This window comes from Phacochoerus africanus, chromosome 9, assembly GCF_016906955.1.
Source record: "Phacochoerus africanus isolate WHEZ1 chromosome 9, ROS_Pafr_v1, whole genome shotgun sequence".
Classification (NCBI taxonomy): domain Eukaryota; kingdom Metazoa; phylum Chordata; class Mammalia; order Artiodactyla; family Suidae; genus Phacochoerus; species Phacochoerus africanus.
In genome coordinates this window covers 35,583,936-35,597,690 of record NC_062552.1, presented here as the reverse complement: position 1 = coordinate 35,597,690, position 13,755 = coordinate 35,583,936, and the positions used below count along the sequence as shown (strand labels likewise).

At 41.2% G+C, this 13,755-nt stretch overlaps 1 protein-coding gene across 1 annotated transcript in view; it reads right to left on the bottom strand.

Moving 5' to 3' along the window:
- Positions 1 to 13,755, bottom strand: part of DNAH8 (dynein axonemal heavy chain 8) — a 269,859-nt gene that overhangs the window by 110,581 nt on the left and 145,523 nt on the right. Inside the window, 6 exon segments of the mRNA XM_047797103.1 lie at positions 538 to 702; positions 1,942 to 2,095; positions 7,721 to 7,851; positions 9,569 to 9,691; positions 11,629 to 11,821; positions 13,496 to 13,659. Coding sequence (XP_047653059.1) covers positions 538 to 702; positions 1,942 to 2,095; positions 7,721 to 7,851; positions 9,569 to 9,691; positions 11,629 to 11,821; positions 13,496 to 13,659 — 930 coding nt within the window.

Genomic DNA, 13,755 nt, shown 5'->3' with positions numbered 1-13,755 from the left:
TGGATTTTTATTTTTACTTAATTTTAATTGATCAAAATTTAAGTGGCCACACGTGGCTAATGGTTACTATAGTGAACAGCACAGTGAGCTGGAGACATTCAAACCTCTGTCAAGGACATTCCAGATTGGAGGTTGAGCTGGACAAGACTACACCTCCCTTACAAATCAAGTAATCTATGTCTCCAGGTACGAAAAGCTGGTGTAGGCTATGCAATCATCACCAAAATGAATATTTCCAATGCTCACACTTGGGTATGAGATTTTGGTAGGTGGAGAATGGTGGCAGTAAAGAGTTAATTTTGTTTTTTGATGTTTGGGGCATTTGTCAGCATTTAAAAGTTTGTAATTTGTTGGCCATGGCTTTTCTCATTCTAAATAAATATTCACTTTGGTTCCTAAAATTAAAAACAAAAGTTAATTTTAATTCAATGTAACAAGTGTTTGTTTCTGAGCAAATCATCTCATCAGGAAAGGTGAATGAAGTACATGCAATGAGGTAACGCCCCCTACATAGAAATAAATACAATAAAAACTCACTGGAGAAAAGCAGAGAACAACATGCAAGTTCTTCCTTGATCTCGAAATGAAGTACTCGTACAGATTATCAAAGGTGGGGGGGTGGCGAGGTAGCTCCCTTTTCATCACTGATATCAGCCCTTGGGTGATTTCATCCATCTCATCCCGAGCAAACAAATTGGAGATCTTTGAGGAAGAGACACAGAGTGTTCGGTATTTCAAGCCTATACAAGGGCTATGTCTGGTTCCTTTTTCCCCACCCCACCCCCAGATGTCATCTCATTTCATATTTGTTCCTGCATCTCCACAGTCGAATCCCTAGTTTGCTAGAGAGTACCAAGACTGCCATTTTTATTCAGCAGCTTAACCAGGAGCAACTTATGTTTGCCTTTCACTCAAATGACTATGACCAAAAAGCCATCTCCTCCTCCATTCCAGTCATCTCTTTAGATGTCCCGGGACGCCCTCCGTTCTGACTCAAGGTCAGTCCCAACTCTGGCTGCCTTGTAGGTAAGGAGCTCAGGCAGGCATCAGGACACACCATGGCAAAGGGAAGGTTGGCACGGCGGGTCTGATCTGGAGAAGGACGTGCTTGCAGGGCTGGCCCTTGCCTGGCATCTGGGAACTGGGCTTCTGGAATGTCTCCTCCTCTGCTCATTGATAAGGCTGTTCCACTGTGTCTAGGCTATGTACACAAACACTGGGATACACGGGGAACATCTGCTTTCCTTCTGGGAGTCTGGAATTTTGGGCAGACAGTGACCCCATGACCAGCCCACCAGAAAACCTGAATTCTGAGTCTCAAAGAACAGACACAACACATGCGTTTTCACGATGGGAAGGAAAGAACACTCTGTATGGACCCTTTGGTGAGAACACAGGAAGCACGTACATGGACTTCCCCAGACTCCCCCCAAGGTGTCTTTTTCTTTAACTGGTCCAGCTGTGAATCTTTACCGTGTTGCTACAATAAATCTTAGCCATGAGTCCCATGCGTCCTGCTAATGAAGCATGTGGGTGATCACAGAAGTGCTGATACACATGTCAGAAGTGGTAACACAAACATCTCCTGACAGTTGGTAGAACACTTTCACCATTCTATACTCCTGATTATTAGAAGGAAGGTGATAGACGGACAGACAGATAGATAGACAGACTTTGCTTCTAAAATAAATGATAGGATCAAATTGAAGACTGATGAAACAAATAAGGAAACATACTGAAAATGGAAGAAAGCATATATAATATGAGATGTGGGCAGCATTAATTTCACAGAAATTTCAAAAAATCGACTGCATCTCATACGTTAATCATTTTTAAAATGAAAATCTGTGCTAAATGGCCTCTCTTTGGAAGGGTTGTTGCTTTTTCTATTCATATTTACATTTTTGAAATAGAAGCACTTTCTTTACTTTTGAGACATACCTCCCCTGAAGACAGCAGGTTGTTAAGATATTCTAGAAATGCCTCATCTTTTATTTCATTGTCAGTAAAGATAAAAGTGATGCCTTTGCCATCAGCACCAGCAACTTTGTACAAAGCTTTTAAATCCTCTATTAGATTATTCACATTATAAGACCTAAAAAAGAGAAGTGGCAGGAAGTTTTATATTTAAAATTTTAAATTATTATTGTCATATACAATAATAATTTATCTCAAAACACAGTATAATTCATGATAACTAGAGCATAATCTGTACCTGTTCCAACAGATACTAAGTAAAGAAGCTGCTAGAAAACACAGAGCTAAATAGCTGTATGTTACCGCTCTAAATAGATAGGTTTCGTTTAGCTTGAAAAGTAAGAAGTGGGGAATTTACCGGAAGTGACTCAGAGCAAATAAGTGGGAATAGAGAGAGGAACTTTCATTCTTCACAATCTGACAGTCCTCAAGAACAGATTTTTCCTCCAAGTGAATATATATGCATAATACTTAAAACAAATCTGAAATTGGGATGAGCCGGGGCTGATATGACAGTTGAGATAAATTGTAAATAATATGGGCGATAAATTTCATTCAGTGGTAATTTGCATGTCCTACTAAGTGGCTGGATTCAGAGAAAGCCTTCAGAAAAAGATGCATTATGCAATGCGATATAAATAAACAGAAATGTTGTCATTATGTGGTTACAGGTTATGAAAAGAGCAGATCTTGGTCTCTGATTTTCTGTTTACTCCGTTTCCTACTAAAGGTATGTGCTACCAGAAGGGACGTGATGTGTAAAGACAAAGCGGACATTTTCTGAAATGCTGTATATAAATCCTCGTGACCAGACCGATGACACGGACCATAAAGAAACCCTTCCGTTTAGGGGGTTGTACAGTGCAGGCTGGAGGGTCTCAGGGAAAAGACCATGGGCATTGAAACCAGAAAGACCGGGCTTCAGATCTCTACTTTGCAACTTTAGAAACATTTCTCCGCTTGTGTCTTCATCTGCAAAGTGAATTATCCATTTGCACGGGTTGTTGTGGACCCCAGAGATGGTGTAGCTTAAGTATGCTTAAAGGAGTAAATTGCTTATTTTCAAACTAGGAGCGCCAGCCAAGCCATTCTGGGTGACACTATAGTTAAGAGCCTTGTAGACCTCAGCAAAAGCAATGTCACCAAAAAGAGAGCGTGTGTCCTCTCAAAGTAATTCCCAAGGGGGAGAATTCATTAGCAAGGGAAACTGGTAAGCTGGCCTGCTGAGAGGTAGCTGTACCTTTGACAGCAACACAGCCCCCATCTTTTTCCTCAGAGGTGGTGTGGCCTGGAGCTGTCATGGGAACCCTCTCCATGACCCATCAGTTAAGGCACAAAGCTGTTTTACAGATTTTTTTATTTTTTTTTTCTTTTTTGCTATTTCTTGGGCCGCTCCCACGGCATATGGAGGTTCCCAGGCTAGGGGTCAAATAGGAGCTGTAGCCACCGGCCTATGCCACAGCCACAGCAACGCAGGATCCGAGCCGCGTCTGCAGCCTACACCACAGCTCACGGCAACGCCGGATCTTTAACCCACTGAGCAATGGCAGGGACCGAACCCACAACCTCATGGTTCCTAGTCGGATTCGTTAACCACTGCGCCATGACAGGAACTCCACAGATTTTTTTAAATGAAAGTGCCTGTTATGTATTGCTTCTGCAATATACAGACTGTTACATATTGCTTCTGCAATATATAGATGAGCCTGGATTGGCATGAAAGTTGAGATAAATTATAAACAAAATTAACGATAAATTGCATACAATGGCAATGTGCAGGTCACAACACACGCCTCTCTAGGTCCTGACCTCTCTTGTTTCTTTCTTTCATAGCTATGCTTCTTGAGGAGCTCCTAATCTCTGCTTCTTCCCTTCTGTAGTACAATGTGGCTTCTGCCCCCATCCAATCCACTGAGAGTTTTTGACATCTTAGTCACCACTTTTCATGCTTTAAATTAATTCACGTTTTCGGGCTAATTCTCTATCTCTGTGGCTTCTGGAAACCACTGCAGATTTCCTCCTCTGTGTTGCCTCTTCTTCTCCCTCCCGCTTGCAAGCCGCCCTTCTCGACAGGGGAGACCCCAGATTTCTTTCCCTAGGCGCCTTTTCTTCCCTCCCTCTTCACACCCCCATTAAAATGTGTTCGCTCCACTGAGACTTATTCTTATATATCCAGAACCTTCTCCTAAACTTCATACCCATGAGTCTAACAACCTATGGAAACCGAATGTTCTCCAGACATCACATACGCAACATGCATTGAACTGAATTCTCATTGGGTTATTCATTGGTCAACACATATTTTTGCAGTGTCAAAAGTACCCACTTTATAATAATGGGAGACAGGACAAAGGTTACAATGGTCTGTCATCAGGAAGCTTAGGGGCTAGTGAAGGAGAAAGAAATGTAAACAAGCACTTAATTTTTTTTTTTTTTTTTTTTGCTTTTAGAGTTGCACCTGCTGCATATGGAAGTTCCTGGGCTAGGGGTCCAATCAGAGCTGCAGCTGCTGGCCTATGCCACAGCCACAGCCACACCAGATCTAAGCCATGTCTGTGACCTACACCACAGCTCACGGCAACACCAGATCCTTAACCCACTGAGCAAGGCCAGGGATCGAACCTGCAACCTCATGGTTCCTAGTTGGATTTGTTACTGCTGAGCCACAAAGCGACCTCTGTGAACAAGCACTTTTTAAATGCAATGTGATAATCACCAGGAAAGAAACCAGGTGTCATCCTAGACTCTCTTCTCTCCCCTCCTTCACCTCATATCCAATCAGTTGCTGAGGGCTGTCAATCCTGCCTGCTTCCAACTGTCCCCACTGACCCCTCCTCTCTATCCCCTCCTCCCTGCTCTTTTAGAATGACCCAGGATTTGATGGAACCATGTATGGTAAGACACATAGACACAGAAAAAACAGTCATCAAGGAAGAATTTTATACTCACAGATCTCTAGAAACAGGAGGGGACCATGCCAGACCACACATGAGGAAGAACCAGTGTTGGCCAAACAATAATAAAATATAGTCAGGGGAGTTCCCGTCATGGCTCAGTGGAAACGAATCTGACTAGCATCCATGAGGACGCAGGTTCAATCCCTGGTCTCGCTCAGTGGGTTAAGGATTCGGCATTGCCGTGAGCTGTGGTGTAGGTTGCAGACGTGGCTTGGATCTGGTGTTGCTATGGTTGTGGTGTAGGCCAGTGGCTCTGATTTGACCCCTAGCCTGGGAACTTCCATATGCCATGGAAAAAAATATATAGTCAACACACCTGTCTTAATGTGAGTCTCTGTTACTGCTGACTACAAGGACTGCATCACCAGCTGCCCCAGGACCGCAAACTCAGATGCCTACAGGAATGAGGCAGGTAATGCCAATGAGCAAATGAGCAGGGCTGGTGGGGTCTCTGGTCAATTGGAAGATTGCATGTACCCTCTAAGGAGGCAGCTGCTCACTGTCAGCCACCAGGGAACACAGGTCCATCATTGCCAGATCTTCCAATTATTTCAAGGGAAGTCAGAAATATGTTTGTTTTTCATGTGAACTTTCCCAGTTTTTAAATGTTGACAACTAATGTAATTTAATTCACTTCTAGATATTCGATGTTTTATGTCTTTTAAATTCTCTTGTAAATTGTATCTTGTCAAAAATTCATCTATTTGGCAGCAGAGAAGCGAGTGTGTGTGTAAATTGAAAAGGTGATCCAAAATAAATATGGAAATACAAAGTGTTACATATTCAAGACAATAATGAAGAACAATAAATTCGTTGGAGACATGTTAAAAAGCTACAGTAATTAAAACACTGGGAGATACAAAGTTCAAAGAAATACAAAGTACAAAGAGAGATAAACATGTGGAATAGGCTATAGTCACAGAGATAATCTGTTGAAAAAAAGTGACAATGTGGTGTGGCGAGAAAAACATGACCTTTTCAAAAAAATGATGCTGAATAAACTGGGTATCTATATTCAAAAATATGCTTACCTCTATCTCAGACTTTATAAGAAAATTAATTCCAGATGGGTTATAGTTCTAAATGTAAAGATAGTAAATTTTATCCAGAAATGTGAAGGAAATCACAGAATACCTTCACGATTTTTTTTTTTTTAAACAGAATACAAAGAGCACTAAGATAAAGGAAAAACGTTGACAACTTAAGGTTCATTAAAATTAAGATCTGCTGAGAGTGAGAAGGCAAGGTAGTGACTGTGAAAAGATAATTGCAATACACCCTCTGACAAAGAAATGACATCTAAAATACATAAAGAACTCCTAAAAACCAGTGAGGGAAGCACACTCCAGCTGGACCAAAAAAAAAAAAAATTGGCAAAGGACTTAAGATTATTTCACAAAACAGGCTTTAATAATGGCCAATAAGAGATGAAAATATGCACAACATTATTGGCCACCTGGGAACTGCAAACTGAAACTACAGTGTTACAGTCATGCCGGTCCACCTGAGCCCCTGTGAAAAAATAGACTCACATTGCCCAGGCAGGCAGGGATGCGGAGGAAATGCATTCACGAACTGTTGATGGACATGTAAATGGAACAGCCACTTCGGAAAACTACTCTGCAGATCTGCTAAAGCTGACTGTATGCAGAGTTATACCCAGCAATTCTATCTCCAGGAGTGCAAGAATAGTCCTAACCGCTGCATTTGCACAAAGATGACCCCACAAATGTTTATCAAACAGTACACTGGAGAAACAAATGGCAGTAATAGGTGATAAAGTGGAAGACTCTACAGCAATAAAAATGAAGGAACTACTGCTATATGTAGCCTTGGGGATCTAATTCACAAAGTGCAAGCAACAGAAATGGGACGAAAAAGAGTAAATGATTGGACTGACATAAAGTTCAAAAATAGAGAAAATCAAGGAGTTCCTGTTGTGGCTCGGAGGGTTAACAACCCGACGTAGTGTCTGTGAGGATGTGGGTTCAATCCCTGGCCTCCCTCAGTGGGTTAAGAATCTGGCATTGCTGTGAGCTGAAGTGTAGGCTGCAGATGTAGCTCGGCTCTCATGTTGCTGTGGCTGTGGTGTAGGCTGGCAGAGGCAGCTCTGATTCAACTCCTAACCCCAGGAACTTCCATTTACCACAGGTGCAGCCCTAAAAAGAAAAGAAAAAAAAAAGTAAAATCAAGCAATGGGCATAGAAGTCAGAATCTGGTTCCCCTTGGGAGGGTAGTGACTGGGGCAGGACCTGAGGATGCTTCTGGGTACTCGTGCTGTTTTATGTCTTTGTGAGCCAGCTGCCTTGGTGTAATTCCTTTGTGACACCCATGATTTGTGTTCAATTCTTTATGTATGTTACACTTGAATAAGAAGTTTATTTAAAAAATAAATACACCAGGAGTTCCCATCGTGGTTAACAAATCCAACTAGGAACCATGAGGTTTCGGGTTCGATCCCTGGCCTTGCTCAGTGGGTTAACAATCTGGCGTTGACGTGAGCTGTGGTGTAGGTCGCAGATGTGGCTTGGCTCCCGAGTTGCTGTGGTTCTGGTGTAGGCCGGTGGCTATATCTCCGATTCGACCCCTAGCCTGGGAACTCCATATGCCACGGGAGCGGCCCTAGAAAAGACGAAAAATAAAGATTTAAAAAAAAAAAAAAGATTGGCAATATTTAAAATAAATAAACAAATATACATACCAAATTGCCATAATTTTTTAAGTAAACATTTCACCCCAGTGAAATTAACCATAGAATAAAATATAATTGGCATGTTTGATCTTACCTGGTTAATGTTATCTGGAATATCTGATACCCAGCTATAAAAGAGGCCAATCTTGAAAGACTTTGTTTTCCTGAACCACCGACACCCACCAGCAGTGCATTTCCACACGATGTTCGAATTATTCGTGAAATCTGTTTTGAAATGAAACAGTATGTAGTTGAAAATAGAATTCAATTGTTCGCATTTGCTTGCATTAAATGGGTCCAAGGTTTGACCATATGCTTTCAGACTTTTTCCTTTCACAACGTTGCATATTGATTTACTCGATTCCAATTATTTCCCTGCCTATCTATATTTACATCATGAAAAAGTGAACAAATTTGCTTTCCTATCTCCTATTTCAAAACTATTTCTCTCTCTCTGTGTCTCTTTCTGTGTGTAGTTTTATTATTTTTAGGCTCAATGGATAATGGAGTGTCTCTTCCCAACAGTTTAGAATTGTCTGCTTCTTATCATTAGTCTAACACGCTGACTTATGTAGACAACTAGTTCTAGAACAAACACTGCCTCCATCATGTCTCTGCTAATGAAAAAATTTCAGAAGCATCAAATTCTACTTAAAATAGGGGCAGAAAGACATCTGTAGAGACAGACTTAGAGGAACAGCCTTCAGCCTTGTGTTGCTTCTCTATAGTTGATTCCCTCCCAGAGGATAAGGCTCAAATTGTGATTCAAATATTCCTCAGGCCAAATGGAGACAACGCTAAAAAGCTGTCTTTTACATTAATGTCATTGATTAGGAAGAAAGTCCAGATGGATAACTAAATTAATACTACTACAAGGAATTTTTTTTTTTGAAGCCATGCCCATGGCATATGGACATTCCCGGGCTAGGGACTGAATCCAAGCTGCAACTTCAACCTACACTGCCGCTGTGGTAATGATGAATCCTCAACCCACTGCACTGGGCCGGGGATCAAACCTGTGCTTCTGCAGTGATCCAAGCTGCTGCAGTCAGATTCTTAACCCATTGCCCCACAGGGTGAACTCTCAAAGAATTTTTTTTAATTCAAGTTTTACAGATGGCAGATAACTTGATATGCATCAATTCTACCATATTTTAATACGTGACTCACATGGTTTTGCTCCTAGAACAGGGTCCCACGCCCCCAAGGCCTAGCCACAGTGGGTACTCAGTAATTACTTGTTGAACAGATAAATGTGAAACAATCCTAATGCATCTGAAAATTTACCAATTTTGCAGAAGACAATTCTATAACAAACAGAGTGTGAACTGCCTCCTCCCTATGAAAACTCCCTACTTCCCTTCAAGGAGAAACTCCTTTTTGATCTACAAATAACACAATTCAATGACTCCTTTCTGCAGCCTTTTAGACTTGGAGCAAGCCATGCTCCTTTTTTGGTGCTGCCTCTAGTTAGTTTCTATTTTTTCATCTGTTCTGTGCACTCACCTTTCCCCTTGCCTCATCAGTTTGTCTGTAATCTGTAAGCCAATCATGAAACCGACATTTTTTTAAAGCATCAGCTTTTCCTCCATGGGGAAGAGGATTCCCATTACATCAAAATGTAATTTGAGAAAGGAGTATTTTTTTTCCACAGGATTCTCCAGCTTACTGTCGAGGAGGTAAAACTCTGACTCAGTGTGTCAAAAGTCTGAACACAAAACCCATCTGTTTGCCCTTGAAAAACATTTGCTGTCATGTAGTGTATTCAAGTTAAGGGATTTCCGATTCAGCCTTTGGTTTGTGAGACAGTGAACTGACTCAACCTTTAGAGTCTCTTCTATATGCTACCTGATATTATATACTTATTCTCTGAAAAAGTTTGTGAAATTTACTAAGCTTTTACATGATCGATTTATATCAGTAAATAGTCAACAGTTAGAACCTTAATAAGATGAGTCATTGCATCTTTAAAAAACACCAGATCAAGAGATGTTCCTCTAATGATTTCATTGAACTGTCTCTGGTAAAACTGGAGTCTTTCAGACAGAGATTCAAAGGATGGTACCTATGGGTGGAGAGAGAGAGAAAAATACCATTTATATCCCTTACACCTGGAATCTAATATATGGCACAAATGAACACATCCACAGAAAAGAAATAACCTCATGGACATGGAGAACAGACTGTGGTTGCCAGGGGGGAGGGGGAGGGAGTAGGATGGACTGGGAGTTTGGGATTAGTCAATGCAAACTACTGCATTTGGAATGGATAAGCAATGAGGTGCTGCTGTACAGCACAGGGAACTATATCTAGTCACTTGTGATGGAACATGATGGGGCATAATATGAGAAAAAGAATATATATATATGTATAACTGGGTCACTTTGTTGTATAGCAGAAATTGACACATTGTGAATCAACTATAATAAAAAAAATTTTTTTAAGGATCTAAACATTTAGGAAGGCAACAATTGGAAGGACATTCAAAAGTAATTTTAAGAAAAAGATTTTTACCTCATGGATTTCAAAAAATTTGTCATGGATTAGTTGATTTTTAGTTATTGAAACTGGTTGGTTTTCAATATGAAAACATTTCTGAACTTTTCCTCCAAGAACCCCAGTACCAACTCCTATCCATGGAAATTAAGGTTGGGATTCAATCCCTGGCCTCACTCAGTGGGTTAAGGATCCAGCATTGCCCCAAACTGTGGTGTAGATTGCAGATGTGGCTCGGATCCTGAGTTGCTGTGGCTGTGGCATAGGCTGGTAGCTGTAGCTCTGATTAGATCCCTAGCCTGGGAACTTCCACACGCTGTGGATGCAACTCCATTTAATTCTTTGACCTACATGCACTTCAGAATTACTGTGTTATGTGACCCTGTTTTAAAAAAATCTCTTTGGAGGCTTGTTTCAAGCTTCATTACACCTATACATTAACTTAGGGAAAATGATGTGTTGTCATTTAACCAAATAAAGTTTTATCATGTTTATTCCTAGACACCTTACACACTTGTTGCTGCTGAAGGACATACTTTTATGTTGTGTTTTCTATCTTGGGATGGTTGGCAAGCGATGGCAAACTTGTCATGTAAAAGACAAGACAGTAAATATTTTAGGCTTTGTGGCCCCTGTGGTCTCTGTCACAACTATTCAACTCCACACTGCAGTACAAAAGCGATCCTAGACAAGACACAAACAGAGGGGCTTGGCCGTATTCCAATACGACGTTACGCGTGGACACTAAAATTTGAATTCCACATAATTTTCACATCACACAATATTATTATCCTTTGGAATTTTTCCTACCCATATAAAAATATATAAAAATATAAAAACCCTTCTCAGCTCATGAATCTAAAACAAAACAAAACAAACAAAAATCAGGCAGTAGGCTGGATTTGGCTCATTGGTTGTATTTGCCAACCTCTGTTACAGAGGGTATTCAGTTTTATGTTTCTATTAGCTTATTGGGACATATAACTGAACTCCTGTCTTTTTTTTTTTTTTTTTTTTTTTGCCACATCCACAGCATGTGGAAGTTTCAAGGGCAGCGACCGAACCTGCATGACAGAAACAACCTGAGCTGCTGAAATGATGCCAGATCCTTAACCCACTGTGTCACAAGGGAACTCCTTAATTGAACTCTTAGTAGCTGAAACAGATTTTTAATTCTCTGGGATTATAGCGAGAGATAACCATACCATCTGCAAATAATGATATCTTTTTCTATCTGACAATTACAGCTATTTTCTTTTTGTCATTTTGTTGCATTGCCTAGAACTTTCAAAGCAATATTAAATAATCGTGATGCATACTTGTCTTATTTCTGGCTTTTTGGGACTACTGCTAAATTTAACTGAAATAAAATATTTTACATGGTGTATGGTGACATGAATCACAGCATAGAACTATCACAGTTGTTATGGCAACTCCATGGTGGGACTCTGGTTCAGGGAGAACTATCTAGCAAGGTGAGTGATCCAAAAAGTTGAAAACAAATACCAATTCATAGATTTTGGGCACTTCAAACACAGCGTCTTCGGGTTCATCTCCAGTTGGTTCAGGCACCTCATGGAGAAAATCTACGAAGTATGGTTCAGGAAGAATATACGATCCCACATCTGCGCTGATGTTTTCTTCAACTGCACGAATAAGATGTGCATTAAACCACTGCTCGTCCTCTGGGGTTATAAATCTGAAAGAGAAACGCAAGAGTAAAAATACAAACTAGGAAGGCACCTTTTCCAACCAAACATGGTTTCAACCTCTCTCCACCTCTTCCCAGCCCCCATTCCGCTGCACCTTCTTCTGCGGCATATGAAGGTTCCCAGGCTAGGGGTCAAATCGGAGCTACAGCTGCCAGCCTACACCACAGCCACAGCAATGCCAGATCCTTAACCCACTGAGGGAGGCCAGGGATCGAACCCGCGCCCTCAAGGTTACCAGTCAGATTCGTCTCTGCTGAGCAGCGGCAGGAACTCCATCCTGCACCTCCTTACCTTGGAACAGGGAAAACAACACATTGTGCCTTCTGACCAGAAGCAGACATGACTCCACCATCAGTATTTCTTATAGAAAATACTGACAGGGTCCCTCCGTGGCCAAACTTAGGCTCCTCTCAATCTTCTTCCCAATTAGGCCCCAACTTTTGGACTTCCATATGCTCCTTTGCATTCCCCAATTGTAGCAAGGATCCTGTGAGATCAGTTTAGCCAGAATCCTTCTTTATCGCCCTCATTTCCTCTTAGTCATTTCCCATTCAGCAAACATCCTGTTCCTTGGTTATCAATTTCCACTTTTTCCTTGTTGCATTTGGAGTTGAACCTAAATTCTCTGTATTGCAAAACCTCACTGTATAGGCCCTACACCTACCACGACAGTCTTGAATAAAGACGGAGCATCTCATTGTTTCAATAAGCATCATGAATAGTTGTTTTCTTTAACAATACAGCTGAGTCCCTTGGGTGAGGTCAAGGGTCTGGAAAATTTGTAACAGAGTATAGACTTGACAGGTAGTAGTGGGTGAGCATCCTCTTTCAGGGTGTGTGAGCAGGGTGTATGGAGGTCCTTTCCAGGCTCGTAATAACAGCGGGGGAAGGGAGAAGGAGGGGGACTAATATTTGACAGCTACAACCTCTGTGAGACACTGTGGTAGGCCCTTTACAGTCACGTAAGACCAACATTACATCAATATTTTATTTTATTTTATTTTTTGTCTTTTGTTGTTGTTGTTGCTATTTCTTGGGCCGCTCCCGTGGCATATGGAGGTTCCCAGGCTAGGGGTTGAATCGGAGCTGTAGCCACCGGCCTACGCCAGAGCCACAGCAACGCTGGATCCGAGCCGCGTCTGCAACCTACACCACAGCTCACGGCAACGCCAGATCCTTAACCCACTGAGCAAGGGCAGGGACCGAACCCGCAACCTCATGGTTCCTAGTCGGATTCGTTAACCACTGCGCCACGACAGGAACTCCACATCAATATTTTATAGCTGGAACAGAGGCTCAGAAAGATGGCAGAGCTTATTACCAGATTTCACCAGGCAACAGAGCTCTTACTACACAGAGCTCAAGCTTTTTAGAAAGTATACATGACTAAAATTTGCCTCTGAATGTTATTGACTCTCTGATGATGTTATTGATGCTGATATTTTTTTTAAAATGTCCTACTGAAATAATACTCAAGGAAATGGCCAGGGCATTTTTTTTTTTAAGGTGACCAGCAGGTGGGAAATGACATCCATGCTTCACAAGCCCCAGAGCAACTTAAGATAACACTCCTTACTGTACTGTGTAGATAAGGCAGGAATTAATCTAGTAGTATAAACCACTTATGGAGTACGTTCACACTCAAGTGCTATAATATACACCTGTCTGCGATTACTCTGTTGCACTCATGTTTGAAAAGTGACAGGAGAATAGGAATCGAATCACACTCCTCAGCTTTTATGGTTAACATTCCTTGCCAAATTCTGGAAAGATCTCGCAGATTGAAAATGTAATGAAATTTGGAAGGAGTAGGCAGCATTTTCACCTAGAGGAGGGGAAAAAAAAAGGTAAAACTCAATTTGCCTTTCAGATAAAACTAAAAACACAACTGCTTCTAAAATTCTTTTATTTCACAAATTCT